At 40.2% G+C, this 14,725-nt stretch overlaps 1 protein-coding gene across 1 annotated transcript in view; it reads right to left on the minus strand.

Moving 5' to 3' along the window:
- Positions 1–6,978: 6,978 nt before the first annotated feature.
- The window catches only part of LOC147887079 (agamous-like MADS-box protein AGL11), a 176,550-nt gene continuing 168,803 nt past the window's right edge, over positions 6,979–14,725 (minus strand). Inside the window, exons 3-8 of the mRNA XM_087394184.1 lie at positions 8,386–8,450; positions 8,126–8,225; positions 7,931–7,972; positions 7,762–7,821; positions 7,494–7,659; positions 6,979–7,373 (exon numbers count right to left, since the gene is read on the minus strand). Coding sequence (XP_087250310.1) covers positions 7,369–7,373; positions 7,494–7,659; positions 7,762–7,821; positions 7,931–7,972; positions 8,126–8,225; positions 8,386–8,450 — 438 coding nt within the window. The 3' untranslated portion in view covers positions 6,979–7,368. The remainder of the gene's footprint in view (positions 7,374–7,493; positions 7,660–7,761; positions 7,822–7,930; positions 7,973–8,125; positions 8,226–8,385; positions 8,451–14,725) is intronic.

A 14,725-nucleotide genomic window follows, 5' to 3' on the forward strand; every position in this document is an offset into this window, starting at 1 on the left:
ATTGGGAATGGCTGAAAAAGGAAATTCCCCATGCATAAAATATAAAACAACATTGGGTGTGGTCAGATGGAGCTGCCTCTCAATTTAAATTAGCACATGGATTCCACTTCGTCTCAAGGTTCAAATCCCTGACCGGTCTAAACATGATGTGGAATTTCTTTGGGTCTAGCCATGGTAAGGGTGAACATGATGGATGCGGTGCTATTATTAAGCAAGCTCTATTTAAAAACCAATTAGCATGCCCTCAAGAAAAACTCAATGATGCCCATGATGCTGTAACATGGCTTACAGCCAATCTCTCCACAAGAGTGCATTCAACATACAATAAATAAAGCCTTAAGAATACTATAGTACGTAGAGTGTTCCATGAAGTGAAAGTGGATAATGTGCAAAGGAGAAGCCGACACGATTGCGAGAAAATTAAAGGAGTTCGTGGTCTGCACACGATATGGGGGCTTTCAAACAACCAACTGATTCAAATGAGAAAACTTTCTTGTTTTTGCAGTACGTGCATCATAGGGGATCATGATGATTGTGAGAACATTGCCACTGCTAAGACATGGGATCGAGTTCAAGATTTTCCTCTACATTTAGATGGAGTCACAAACAATGGAGAGATAAACGACTCGCCATAGTTTGGGGAGAGTTTCGATGACCTTACTAACTATCTGGAAGAGGGGGATAACTTTGCAGTTGTCGCAGATTCTGGGGAGAACGAGGAAGATGACCCATACTTTCTGTTTCCTAAGTAGAAGGTTGAGAAAACATTTAAGGATAATTGGGGAACAACCTATGAGAAGTGGGATGTACTAGTCGGAGCTTTTTGGTACAAAAAGACATCCAAGACAGGCCACAATTACGAATTGCTACATAAGAGTCCACAAACATGTGTGTACTCTCATCTAGTAAGAGCTATTAAGTTCCAGATGCAACCTATGCCACAACAAAAGAAGGGCAAGAGTGTCTTCAAATTGGATTTACACATGTATGAGCATATCTTGGGGTGTCTTGGAGCAGTGGATGAGGATGATTGAGATAGTACTAAGAAAATGTATGTAGTCTCATTCCAGGGAAGCAACATGTCCACTTGTCTAGAAAATGGAGTTTGTATTTGAGACTGCTTCTTTTTAGTATATCCCAAACAACCACCGTGCTGATTTTATTAAATTATTTTTGTAAATCCCAAACGGTAAAACCCATGCTTGTTTTTAGTATATCCCAATAACCACCGTGCGGGTTTCCAGCTGGAGATAGACTATCATAACATATCAGACTGTTAGAATTTTTTGATGACCAATAAATTCTCCCATGGCAACCATCTAATCGCACATCATGGCTCGATGATGATGTATATGATCGCCTACACTAGGCTGGGTTACCAGCAAAGCTGGGTGTATGTGCCACTGCTCCTCCCCCCTCATCCCATTGAATTATTATGATCTTGGCTCGGCCAATGACCAAGAAATTCTCCCATGGCAACCATCTAATCGCACTCTAATCGCACACATCATGGCTAGACAATGATGTATATGACTGCCTACATCAGGCTAGGCTACCAGCAAAGCTGGGTGTATGTGCCACCACTCCTCCCCCCTCATCCCATTGAATTATTATGATATTGTCTCTGATTACCAAGAAATTCTCCCATGGCAACCATCTAATCGCACATCATGGCTAGACGATGATGTATATGACCGCCTAAGCTAGGCTGGTGGACTACAGCAGAGCTGGGTGTATGTGCCATCGCTCCTCCCCCCTCATCCCATTGAATTATTATGATCTTGGCTCCAATGACCAAGAAATTCTCCCATGGCAACCATCTAATCGCATGTCATGGCTAGATGATGATGTATATGACTGCCTTAGGCTAGGCTACCAGAGCATACGTGTATGTGCCACCACTCCTCCCCCCTCATCCTATTGAATTATCATGATCTTAGATCCGATGATTGAGAAATTGAGAAATTCTAGCATGGCAACCATCTAATAGCAAGTCATGGCTAGACGATGATGTAGATGACTGCCTACACTAGGCTGGGCTACCAGCAAAATCCAGCTAGTGGATTGTGTGCTCTTAGCAGTGATAGGCACCAAGAGTCATAGAACTAACACAAGAAATGAAGGGGGAAAGAGTGGGAGGGTGGCAAGTCTAGCTATATAAAGGCCTTAAGGGCAAAGAAACAATTCACCGCACCCAGGAAAATTTCTTTGCTACCCCCTTCCACGCTCTCTCCAAGCCCCCTTCTACCCCAATGATGAATCTTCTGCTACAACCTTGATGCCCCTTCATAATGCTACCCAAGTCATGGGATTCATTGTTTGCCTTGGCTCTCCATCTTGCAACACTCCACCAACCATAGCCATGACTAAGAAAGTTGCAGGATGGGGAGATGAGACTCTCATAATTGAGCACAACCTTCGACATTGGGAAAGGAGAACTCAACTTGGTGATAAGCTGTAGCACACTGAGAGCATGCGTCAGTGTGCTAGAGCTCACCACCAGATTGAGTTCCATGACCATTGTTGAATGTTCTACTTGATTGAGCTCACCGCCAAGTTGAGTTCTCTCTGCCAATGCCTTGAAAGAAGCAATTCTTTGATAACCCCACCAGTGCCTTGAAAGAAGTTACTATGATGAGGCAATTCCTTGAAAGATTTGAAAGAAAATCATCGTGACCAACCATGTTGCAAGATGGGGAGCCAAGAGAAATGGGTCATCGTCGTTCCATGAGGCACTGGGAGACAACTCAATTTGGTGTTGAGCCTCTCATAATTGTGCACAACCTTCTGCACTAGGGAAGGAACTCAACTTGGTGATCAGCTCTAACACACTGAGAGCATGCGTCCGTGTGCTAGAGCTCACCACCATATTGAGTTCCTTGTCCACTAATGAATATTGTGCTCGATTAAGCTTACCTCCAAGTTGAGTTCCCTTTTCCAATGCCTTGACTTTTGAAGTTGCTATGAAATAGGTTATTTCAATTACGAGGTGCTCGTATTGTCCCCTGCATACGAGGAGTTCAAGGTCAAAATTGTAAGAAAGTCCTACCTATGATAGCACTATAAGGTGCTCATATTGTCCCCTGCACACAACGCACCAGGTCAAAAGTGTAAGAAAGTTCTAACAAGGGCAAAAAGTGACACCTAGTCCTACCACAGTGGTGGCGTTGACAAGTGCTTAAAGAAATGTCACAAAAAGAAAGTGCTAGCATCTTTGTATGTAATTTGTTTTGTTAAATGTTTGCTTCAAATGTAATTTATTTTGTTTCAATTTCGATGCAATACTATTATCGCAAAAACTATCGAATGTAATTTCTTTTGTTTCAATTTCAATGTAGTACCATTATCGCCAAAACTATTGTTGGTTGTTACTTCGGTAGTGAAAGTGGCTCTAATTGCATATTTTTGCCCTCGTTTACATTTTAATGAAACCTTAGGGATTGTTGCACAAGAAATTGTTGAAAAAACTATTCTTATTGTAGTGAAAATGGTTTCAATAACCAGCGCGGTGCTTTAGAACCATGATAACTCCAATAACCAGCGTGGTGGTTGCAAGGAGACTATACTAAATTGTAAATGTCTACATTTTCCTTAGCTTGGGACTGAAATAGCTCCAAGAACATGTACGGTGGTTGAGAAATCGTTGCACAAGGAGTAATACAACTAAAATATCTCTAATATAACACTATTTTTCTTGGTTTAGAACTAAAATAGCTCCAACATCCAATGCGATGGTTGTGGATATGGACCTTGAGGGATCCCATTAGAGATTGACATGCCATGGTGGTCTTCATGCCAACATGGTGGTCTCTCCATGCCAACATCATTGCTTAAACTAGCACGGTGGTCAATGCAGCAAAAGATTGTGTTGCGTAGTGATAGATGGCGAAGCTACGTAATGACAGGTGGCAAGACAAAAGTTTTGTGCTGTTGTCAGCCCAACGTGATTGTGCTCGAACCAGCATGGTGGTCAGCGCATCAAAAGATTGTGTTACACAATGACAGATGGTGAAGCTGCACAAGCAAACATGGCAAGGCAAAGGCTGTCAGGCCAGAGGAGCAACAATCTCTGTGCTCATGAGTAAATTTATATAGTGCCATGTGTTGAGCTCTACGCTATTGACCATGATAAGATTGCGTCTCATTATTATGCGAGTGCGCATTCATGACATCTAGAAAATTTTTGGTGAGCGCAGGTCTGCGTAAAATTCAAATATTCACCCAGAAGCGCATCGCATCGCAGCCCCAAAATGGCCCCAAAAATAGTTTCACGATTGGCTACACCCAAGCAAACATTGAATCAAAAATAAATAGAAAGTTTTTACTTGTAGCACTCCAATCATCCTTAGTACCCTTAGAGGAATAGTCTGTGTGTAATTGCTCTATAGGCATTTTCCTTATACTAAGCAAACATGCATAAAGCATAGAAAAGTGGTAGGCATGGTGATAAACAGAGAGAAGACTTGCAAACATTAACCATAAAACTAAAACCCACATGAATAGGATGTGGTATAGGGTGCAATCGATATTATCATACACAATAGCAATTGGTGTTGTAGGATGTGGAAAAGCTATGACTTGGAGGCTATGTTCAGGCCACTCCTTTAGGTGCATGAAATAGTCAATGTACTACAACTCCTTTTCATTTGGCACAATTTGCAACATCCTTAGTATTGGCCCCACTTAAATTGCATTGGATAAAAAGAGCATGCATGTACAAGATCTTTTCATGCAATTTTATGGCCCATATATGCAACCAAGCCTTTTCTCCTTCTCAAGAAAAGAAACTTCTATTAATCTTTGAAAAAATAACCATGCAATTAAGTATCCACGTGGCCTTGATCATGGAAGAAAAAAGAGGAGAAATAATTGGCAATTGTCATCACTTTTTCTCTCCTTTCTAAGCTCTAGGGATGTTGGTCACCTGTAGTTAGGCCACTGCTCATTGTAGCATAGGTGTTCACAAATGTAGCAAAGGTCCTCAAGTCACATTATGGTGAGAGGTGTGGGACGTTAAAGCATGGAAATAATTTCTAGTGTGTACTTCAGTGAAAAAGAAGTGTTGGTCTAATAGATATTGGAGGGGGTTCTCACCTCTATAGAGGTTCAAGGGTCTAGGAAAGGTTTGCATGGTTCATAAGGAGGATAGAGTTGAGAAACATAACTAGGTGTCTCCAAGGTTTAAAAAGAGTTCAAGGTTGAGAAGGGGGATCCACGAAACTGAATAGAATACATGGTGGAGGACTCGTTTCCATCATAGATGTTGGAGGGTAAGGTATGAGAACTTAATCTAGAAGCACAAGGATTTTACATAGATTAGTTGACTTCATTAATGGCATTCATCCTAAGATTTATCAACGTTACAAAATGCAATAAAAGTGATGATAAGACTAGATCATACTGTGGGGATACACTACTAAGAAACCCTATATGTGACATGTGCTCAAGGGATATTTTAAAAACCCCTTACCTGCAATTTTTTCAAGAATAAAATGACTCCTATTCTATATAAACTTATGGGGGTTCTTTCAAAATCGATATGAGAAAACCCTTTTGTAAAAACACGTGTAAATTTACCTTGAAATTTTAATTTAAAACCCCCTTTATTTGAGCTCCTAACTCGCACCAATAGCTTACATCCCCCAAGGAGTATGCATGCAAAGAGCTTATGATACGATTGGAGAACACAAGTTGTTTGCAAGGATGCTCATGTTCATGTGCATATACATACACATAAGTCCACATGTGCATGTGTGCATGCACGTGTGCACATACATACAATTGTGAATTTAAGAAAATTTCAATTATTTATAATTTGGTAAAATAATATGGAAAAAAAAGAGGGAGAAAGCTTGTAGACAATAATAGGACGCTATAGAGTGTATTTCATATTGTGGGAACTATAAAACTAAGATATTTTCTTACATCATTCCTAGGGAACTCATAGCATCCTTCCAAAAGAAAATTTTGTATGGGAAAAACATGTGATTCCAATGGTTATTTATATTTTAATATTACCAATATGAGACTTAAATGTAAGAAAAATACACAAAACAATGTTGAACGGACATGACTTGTTTTGTGGTGTTGTTCAACATGCCTTACAGTTGGCATGCATGCATTTTGATTCAATGAATTATGCACACTATGATTAGGCACAAAGTCCTATGTAGCTATTCTTTTGCATTACAATTTTGAAAGATATACATATAGGAGGATAAGCATGGCATCTTGTCATAGTCATCCTAGAGAAGATTATCACTATGATGCTAAAGAGGGTGTGAGGACATCTCTCACTTTTTCCTCAACTAATCTACTTCTAAAGAGACCTTGGATTTTCTCTCAATAGATATATTCTACAATTAGCTTGGATAATATTTTGTTGGTAGACAAATTTTCCAAGTTCATGCAGAACTCGAATTTGCATGAAAGTCATTTGTTGTGGAGAATCTCTTTATGAAAAAATTCCTCATATTTAATGTCAAAAAATTAATACTTTGTATCTCATTACACATTAATGCCACTTTGCAGCAATTAACAATGTCTATTAACAAAGGCATTAAGCTTTCTTTTTACCACATGTCATTTTGCCTACCAAGCCAGATGCTACCACCTAGATAACAAGTTTGAAAGAAGATTAAGGTGACATAAGATCTCAAGGCATGTGAAACTTAGCACATATTTCATGGAGCAATGAATTCCCCCTAGTGAAAGCCCAATGAAGCATTTCAATTATTTGTGACATGATGGTTTTGCTTAGGTGGTGATGGTTTTGATGCTTTCCAAAGCACGCCTTTTATGGGATCTCATGTGCATCTTTATATTTATCATCAAATCAGGTACCACTTCTTTTCTCAACTTAAATATTATCATAAAGAACACAAATCCGACATAGGGAGTCAATAAAGGTCAAGTAAAAGATAACTCCAAAGAATGAAAATTGTATACACTATTTTCTCATGATATTTAGGACCTCGAGTATACATATTGGCAAATTGCTTGACATCTTCACATATGATCGGTTTGTCTTGGCAATTATAGAAATGTATTAGGGATTGGAAATGGAATCAATTTGAAGAAAGGAAGATAATAATGTTGAGTCTCTTGTTACCATCTCAGTGAATCCAAGATGTCATGGGGATACAAGGAGAAATCATTTTAGAGGATGATATTTTGCATAGGCTGACTTTAAAGGAGGTTTAGTAGAAGATAATGAGGGTTTATGATCACCAAGGATGGTATTCTTTTGATTTCTTCAACGTAACTAGTAAATCAAAGCTAAGGAAATACTATCAACCAGCTATAACCTGTTGCTCGATCAGCGCTTTCGGGTACATTAATACAGCAGGCAACCGAGGTGACAGAGATTCAACCTGCTAGCAAAGTATTTAGAGTCTGAGCATTTTGTACACTGGAAAGTGGAGTTGGGACTCTGGAGAGGTTAATACGAGAGAGAGAGAGAGAGAGAGATCGAGAGATCAAGAGGACTAAACCTGAGAATTTAGATCCAAGTTGTAAGGTTGTTTCGGCGCTAATTATGCTTGAAACAGGAGGTTGCGCCATTAAGGGCCACGCCCCTGAGGACGCCTTTATGCTTGAGGATTCCTGAGAATCTGGAAAGTTTGCTGTCAACGTAGCATTGCCTTGTATCATGTCCATCTGGATAGGCTTCAAGGTCAAGGAAACTGATGTTCAGAAAGGACACAACGCTTCATTATTTGCAAGAACAAACTCCCATGCAACGACATGAGATTGGCCTACCTTCGTTCTAAGCATCTGATTTTGTTGACAAAGCAGATGCTCCTGGGGAGACGAGTCGAACTTGTCAAAACGATGTCAACGCAAGCACACAATCACCACCTTCAAACACTCTAGTAAGGAAGCGACTATCGGTTGTAATATTCAGCCAGAAACAAAAATAATTACGGACCTGTTTACTAAGCTCTTGCAATTCTTCCATCAGCAATTGAGTCTGCCCAGAAGTTTAACCGAAATTGAACATGATGATAACCATTAAAGGCTAGCAACGCTCTGTTAAAGTAAAGGATGGTGAAAGAAAAATTTGCGCAAGCCTTTTGTTTTTAGTGCAAGAAGACACGAAATCTGCTCAGAATAGACTGTCAACCTTTCTTTCCCTTACTCGATCCCTGCCATATTCTAGTTGTCTTTCTAGCGTTTGCAAATCTTTCAGTGACAATCCTGCCAGATTTTCGCCCCTCATGTACCTGCAGTATTACCAAGAGGTAGAGAAATTGCAACACATCCCGTTGCAATAGTGTATAAACTGCATCAAGCGACTGGATCAACAACACTATATTCAAGCCACGACGAAATCTTCAATGGCATAGAAGCGTTACTACAATTATTGCAAAACATAGGTCATACCTTAGTTCCTTATGTGCGAAAGCCAAAAGCTCCTGCAATTTGACAGCCTCATGCTGCAATAGCATCTGAGATAAGATATGGATTCTCAACATTAAAATCTCCATGTAATTTCTGCATAATTAGTTGTTTTGACATCGAAGCACTTTGTTGAGAGAGAACTCATCGATAGAGATTAGCTTTTTTTGAATACATACAAGCCAGCGTTTATAGTCACACCTTCTTCAAGAAATAATATAACATGCTGCTATAGAACAACGTGGGAGCGGACAAGACAACGGTTACCTCGGCAGATTAAAATGAGCGACGTCAAAATGATGGTAACAGAACACCAAAGTGATAGGATAGTTTCTGTTTGAAACCATGGAAACATGAATGACATTTTTAAATCCTAGCATGCAACGTGTTTGCTCATTTTGCCAAACCCTTATAAACATCTTAAGTGACGTCTTAACTTCGAATTTTCCCCTCATTTGACTTGCTATTGATTTGGGGCTTTGTTTGTTAATTCTGAGAGCCACAAAATGAGCTTCATCCCTCAGGAAGACCTCAATTGCTTGATAGATGAGTATTTTGACACGCATAGAGCATTAGCTCTAAAACTTAACCCTTATTCCTTTTAACTAATTTAATCACAGAAATTCTTCAATTATGTATACTAATACTACCCATTGTAAAAATAATGCTTTCCTAGAGGTTTAAAATTAGACAACCTTGTGCATTCATAACCTTGCACAACGTTGTCGAAGAGAATCCATGTTTATTGTAGTACTAAATCCAAACTTTGTGATAACTACTACATTATTTTTTAAAATTCATACCCAAACAAAAGCAATCATCCTTGGATAGGGCATGGATCCCCTTGCTTTTATAGAACTAGCTTTCTTGCCTGAAAGAACTTTGAAATGAAAATCAGATAGCCTAGCAATTAAATAGATATAGTAGTGCAATGAAACTACTTAATACAAAATAAGATACACAAACAATATGAGAACCTAACATAATTGAAGCCTATATAAGGAGTAGTCATATATTTGGGATGTTTCCTAGAGGAATGATTGCATATATTGATCCAATATGAGAGGCATCTCAAAAGTTCAATACATGATTAAATTTGAATGTAAGGCATGCCCAATAAGCTTATGAGTCCTATAAAGATTAATGTGGATCCTCAAGCCATCTTGCAATTTTGGGGAGAAAATTAGAGAAGTCCTAAGAGTATATTGAAAATAAGGAAAGTCCTTAGACTTAAGATTCTTAAATTATTATGGGCCTTAAGAAGTCTCTTCAATATAAAACTACTAAGACCCAAACATACATCATTGGATCACAAAGAATTTAAATCTGTTAAGACCCAAAGATACATGATTGGATCACAGTTAATGTAGGGGTGAGCTCTAATTAAAGGCCTATTGTTTCTTTTAGGGGAAAGGGGACCTAGCGCCAAGATATCCAATGTTTCTTCATTAGGCTAATCCAACATATGGTTAAGGGTGGTTGCACCTAATGCCACACATGCTTAGCTGGGACTTATTGATTCATACCTAAAGAACCACCCCAACATAGGGAGACAAAAGTTTTAAACCATAAGGGAGCCACCCCAACTAGTCTCCAAACCCGCACTAGCCCATCTGATATTATGCATTCACATATCAGTATTTATTGTTTCTTATAGCCATGTCAACTATTTATGCCTATTGTTTGGTATAAAAGGGAGCTCCAAAAGTTGGAGCAAATTCTTCACATCTGAGAGAACTAGCCCAACATAGGGACAACATGGTTTGAAACAATAAGGGATCCCCCCCCCACTAGTCTCCAAAAAGGCACAAGCCCATGTAATATTGTGCATTGTCACATCAAAATTTGTTGTTTCTTGTAGCCACTTCAACACTTTATATCAATTTTTAAGTATAAATAGAAGCAAGGAATAGTTGAACACAAGGACATCTATAAATCCTACTTTGGGTTTGTACCTCCTACTACTCATTATTCTTGCCCATAGTGCATCTAGTGATGTATTAAATCATACTGAGATCTCCAACTTTTAGGAAATCAAGGACACTCCCTTAATTTCATATGGAAATATTTTTTTCTAATCCCCTTGGAATTATGCCTTGAAATTAAAGCAAGTCACTAAGTATTTGTCAAAAGTAATCACCAAAGAAGTGTAAATGGTTTAGTGCAGATACTATGCATCTCATGGTGAGAAGCTTACAAGCTGCTTCCAATGCCATACTCCTAGGCGTAGGAGATATACTATAGTGATAAGTAGAGCAAGATTTTCTTTGTCTAGTCCACGCATAATTCCTATATTATTTCCATATTAGCTAGCACATAAAATGTTTAAAGTGGAGATTGCTGACCCATTTATATCGACTCACTTGCAGCACCACATAGATCACAAAGGAATTCATCATCCTCTCACATGAGATTCTTCCACATATTATTTGTAACAAGTATTTATTTCAGACATTAACCAGACCTTTAAGTTAAAGCAAGGCCAAGTTGAATTTTGAGAGAAATAAGAAATCCCTCTTTCCACAACATCATGTCGATGCTAGTTTTCTATATTCTTTCCTCTTTCCTTCTCAACCAAGCACTTAGCTACAAATATCAAGGAGTCTTATAATGTAGCTAGGTTGTCTATATTCTAGTTGAATCGATGCTAGTTCTCTATATTCTTTCCCTCACCTTTCCCTTTGTCTTATCATCCAAGCACTTACCTACACAAACCCAAGGAGTCTTGCTTGTTAAAATTTCAAAAGCCTTAAGATATCAATGCATCAACACACATTTAGGATTCTTATTGTGCTAGGATTACATGCAATTGTCTAGGCTTTTCATATTACGCTAGGTATATACTCAATTCTCTAGGCGTTACAAGTACATCTAGATGTAGTTAAGTGATTAATCAAAGATTCTCGACTTAAGCAACTCATCAATCATAGGTTGACTTGGAACTTGCTTGGCACAATGTTGATTATTTACAAAACTCACTCCAACTTGTATACCAAAAGTTAGTAAAAGACAAATTTAAGAACCAACATAATGCAAGCACAACACTACAAGGCATAGGCCATTTTCCGACGGAAATACCGACGCTTTTTACATTAAAAAATTTTTTTTTCACGGGCGCAAAGGTCGCTATAAAAGTCGTTAAAATCGTCGGAAAAGGAGCGTCGCTATAAACCGTCGCTATATAGCGACGCTGTTAATCGTCGCTATATAGCGACGATATAAACGTCGCTATATAGCGACGATAAAAACGTCGCTATATACCGACTCTGTTAATCGTCGCTATATAGCGACACTGGTAAACGTCGCTATATAGCGACGATTAACAGAAGGTAAAAAAAATGGTTAGTGGGGCTAAACAGGGCCAAAAGGAAGCCCTGTTTAGCCCCACTAACCTTTTTTTTTTTTTTGTAATTACAAAAGAAAGTTTTTTATAACAAAATTTCCCTTGCTTGCAGGGTGATACAAAATTGTTCTTGTGAACGATGAGGAAGAAATGGTTAGTGGGGCTAAACAGGGCCAAAAGGAAGCCCTGTATAGCGACGATTAACAGAAGGTAAAAAAAATGGTTAGTGGGGCTAAACAGGACCAAAAGGAAGCCCTGTTTAGCCCCACTAACCTTTTTTTTTTTTTTGTAATTACAAAAGAAAGTTTTTTATAACAAAATTTCCCTTGCTTGCAGGGTGATACAAAATTGTTCTTGTGAACGATGAGGAAGAAATGCATATACATATACAACTGTGTTTGAAACAAAATTACCCTGTGAAAGGGCGATACAAAATGGCTCTAACGAGCGGATATGAAAAATGCTACTACCACTACTAATCCGAATCCTAATCCGAATCCGAATCCGAATCGTCTTGTTGGGCTGTTCCCTGGTCCTCGACACCTGCATCTTCTCCCTCGTCTCCAACACCTGCGTCTTCTCCTTCGTCATCGGCACCTGCATCCGATCCTTGCCCCTGTTGATCGCTTGTCTCTGATGATGGGACGCTTGAGCTTTGACCCTGAGAGTGAACCATATAAATCGAAAATTAGATTGGAACTTAAATTAAAAAGTGAGATTACAAGCAGGAGTAAACTTATACCGTGCGAGCAGCCACCTCAGCCCAATCGACTGTCGCTCCCATTGCCTCTTGCTCAATGAACCACGGCTTGGTTCCTATCCAAAATGCGCGCCGCGTCTCTGCATCCTTAGGAAGACGACCCATCGCAGCTTGCTGTGGATCCAATTTACGAGAGTTAGAGTTAGCTAAAGTGCATGTAATATGTAAGTAAAACAAATAGAACAATACATTAAATGGAAAGAAGTAAACTTACCACGGTTGCCTCGAACGCATACCGTCCACCTGCACCAAAGTGCGAAGTACCTATGACATCCAGCCGTCTCTTCGCAGCCCTCCTCTGACCCTCGAACATTTCAGGATGGTCCCTATTCTGCTTCTTCAAGAACTTCCAATCAGCTTTGTTTGCCCAGCTGGGTTTAGACAACCCCTTTGTAATGGAAGTACGCATGGTTGATTTGCGATGCTTTAGGACCAAACCCATGCGCTCGAGCATATAACTGTTATTAAACTCCACATTTGGCGGATTAAAAAATCTGAGTTTTAACTCATCGATCACCGCCTGCTTCTTTTGGCCATCTTGATACCGCCAATCGATATTTATGCCGCTCTTGAAGTGATGACTCATCAACCGCCTCATGGCGGCCATCACTGCTTTGCCCTTTTTGTCTTCTATTATCTCTCCGACAGATGTGATTTGATAGGAGAGATCCCCTGATGAGTAAGGGGGACTGACGGTAGCAGAGTCTGAAGGAGTGGAAGCTGCGCGACCGCTTCCGGATCGAGGAGTAGCTGTGGGAGTAGGAGAGGGAAAGGGACCTGACTGATACTGTGTCTCCGGACCAAGTGGAGACCTAAAGGAGCGTGAGTGTGCTGACTCGTCTACATCTCCTGAGTCAGCACAACATGAGCCGCCCATCCTACTCTTCCTTCCCTTGCGGGAGGCATGCGCAAGTGATAATCCCGCGGTCGAAGGGGCGCGAGGGGATGGCTGGGCTGTACGTCCACCCGTCAGTGTAGGGGAAGGAATTACGGAGGTCCTCTGAGAGAGCAGAGAGAAGAATCTCGCTGCCTCCTCATCGCTCATCTGCGCTACAAACTCGGTGGGAGTCCCAACAAAGCCATACGCGGCTAGCAAAGGAGTCCCCTGAGGAGTAGTCGCAGTGCTACGTGGAAGAGGGGTCGGACCAGGGGTAGTCACAGTGCTAGGACCGAGAGGAGTCGGACCAGGGGTAGTCCTCGGGGTAGTCGCCTGAGAGGAATCAAAGTCCTCTGGAACATATAGATCGTGAGCTCTCCTCCTGCGAGGCTGTCCGTACTCGTCGGATGAGCGACGTGATCCCATGTCTAACATAGACACAAACACGAAAACAGAAAACAAATAAACAAACATGAGCATTCTCATAGGCATAGGCATAGGCAAGAGGAAAGAAGAGGGAAAGGAAAGAAGAGGGAAAGGAAAGAGGGAAAGAAGAGGGAAAGATAAGAGGAAAAGAAGATGTAAAGGAAAGAAAAGAATGAGAACGAGGAAATAGAGAATGAGAGAAAGGGAAAGAGATGAGGAAAAATAGAGAATGAGAGAAGGGGGAAACGAGAGAAGGGGGAAATAGAGTGGGAAATAGAGAATGAGCTTATGCAGAAATAGAGAATGAGCTTATGCTTCTCTCATTCTCTATTTCCGCATAAGCTCACGCATGTGCATGAGCTTATGCGGAAACTTAAGCATAAGCTCATGCACATGCATGAGCATAAGCATGAGAAGGATGAGTTTCCGCATGCTTATGCTCATGCGAAAAAAGAGAAGGAGCTTATGCGGAATGAGAGAAGGAGAGAAGCATCTCTCATTCTCTATTTCCGCATAAGCTCCTTCTCTTTTTCCGCATGAGCTTATGCTTATGCTCATGGGTGAGCATGAGCTTATGCTCATGTTTCCGCATATGCGAAAATAGAGGAGGAGAGAAGCATAAGCTTCTCTCATTCTCTATTTCCGCATATGCTCACGCAAAAGAGAAAGAGAAAGAGCTTATGCGGAAAGAGAGAAAGAGCTTATGCGGAAAAAGAGAATGAGATCCGCATATGCTTCTCTCATTCTCTATTTCCGCATAAGCTCCTGCGGAAACTTCCGCATAAGCTCATGCTCATGAATAAGCATAAGCTCATGCTTATGCTCATGCGGAAATAGAGAAGGAGCTTATGCGGAATGAGAGAAGGAGCTTATGCGGAATAAGAGAAGGAGCTCATGCGAAAACTTGCGGAAACTTGCA

Source organism: Dipteris shenzhenensis, chromosome 23 (assembly GCF_047967505.1).
Source record: "Dipteris shenzhenensis isolate YYH24624 ecotype China chromosome 23, Dip_SZ_1.0, whole genome shotgun sequence".
Classification (NCBI taxonomy): domain Eukaryota; kingdom Viridiplantae; phylum Streptophyta; class Polypodiopsida; order Gleicheniales; family Dipteridaceae; genus Dipteris; species Dipteris shenzhenensis.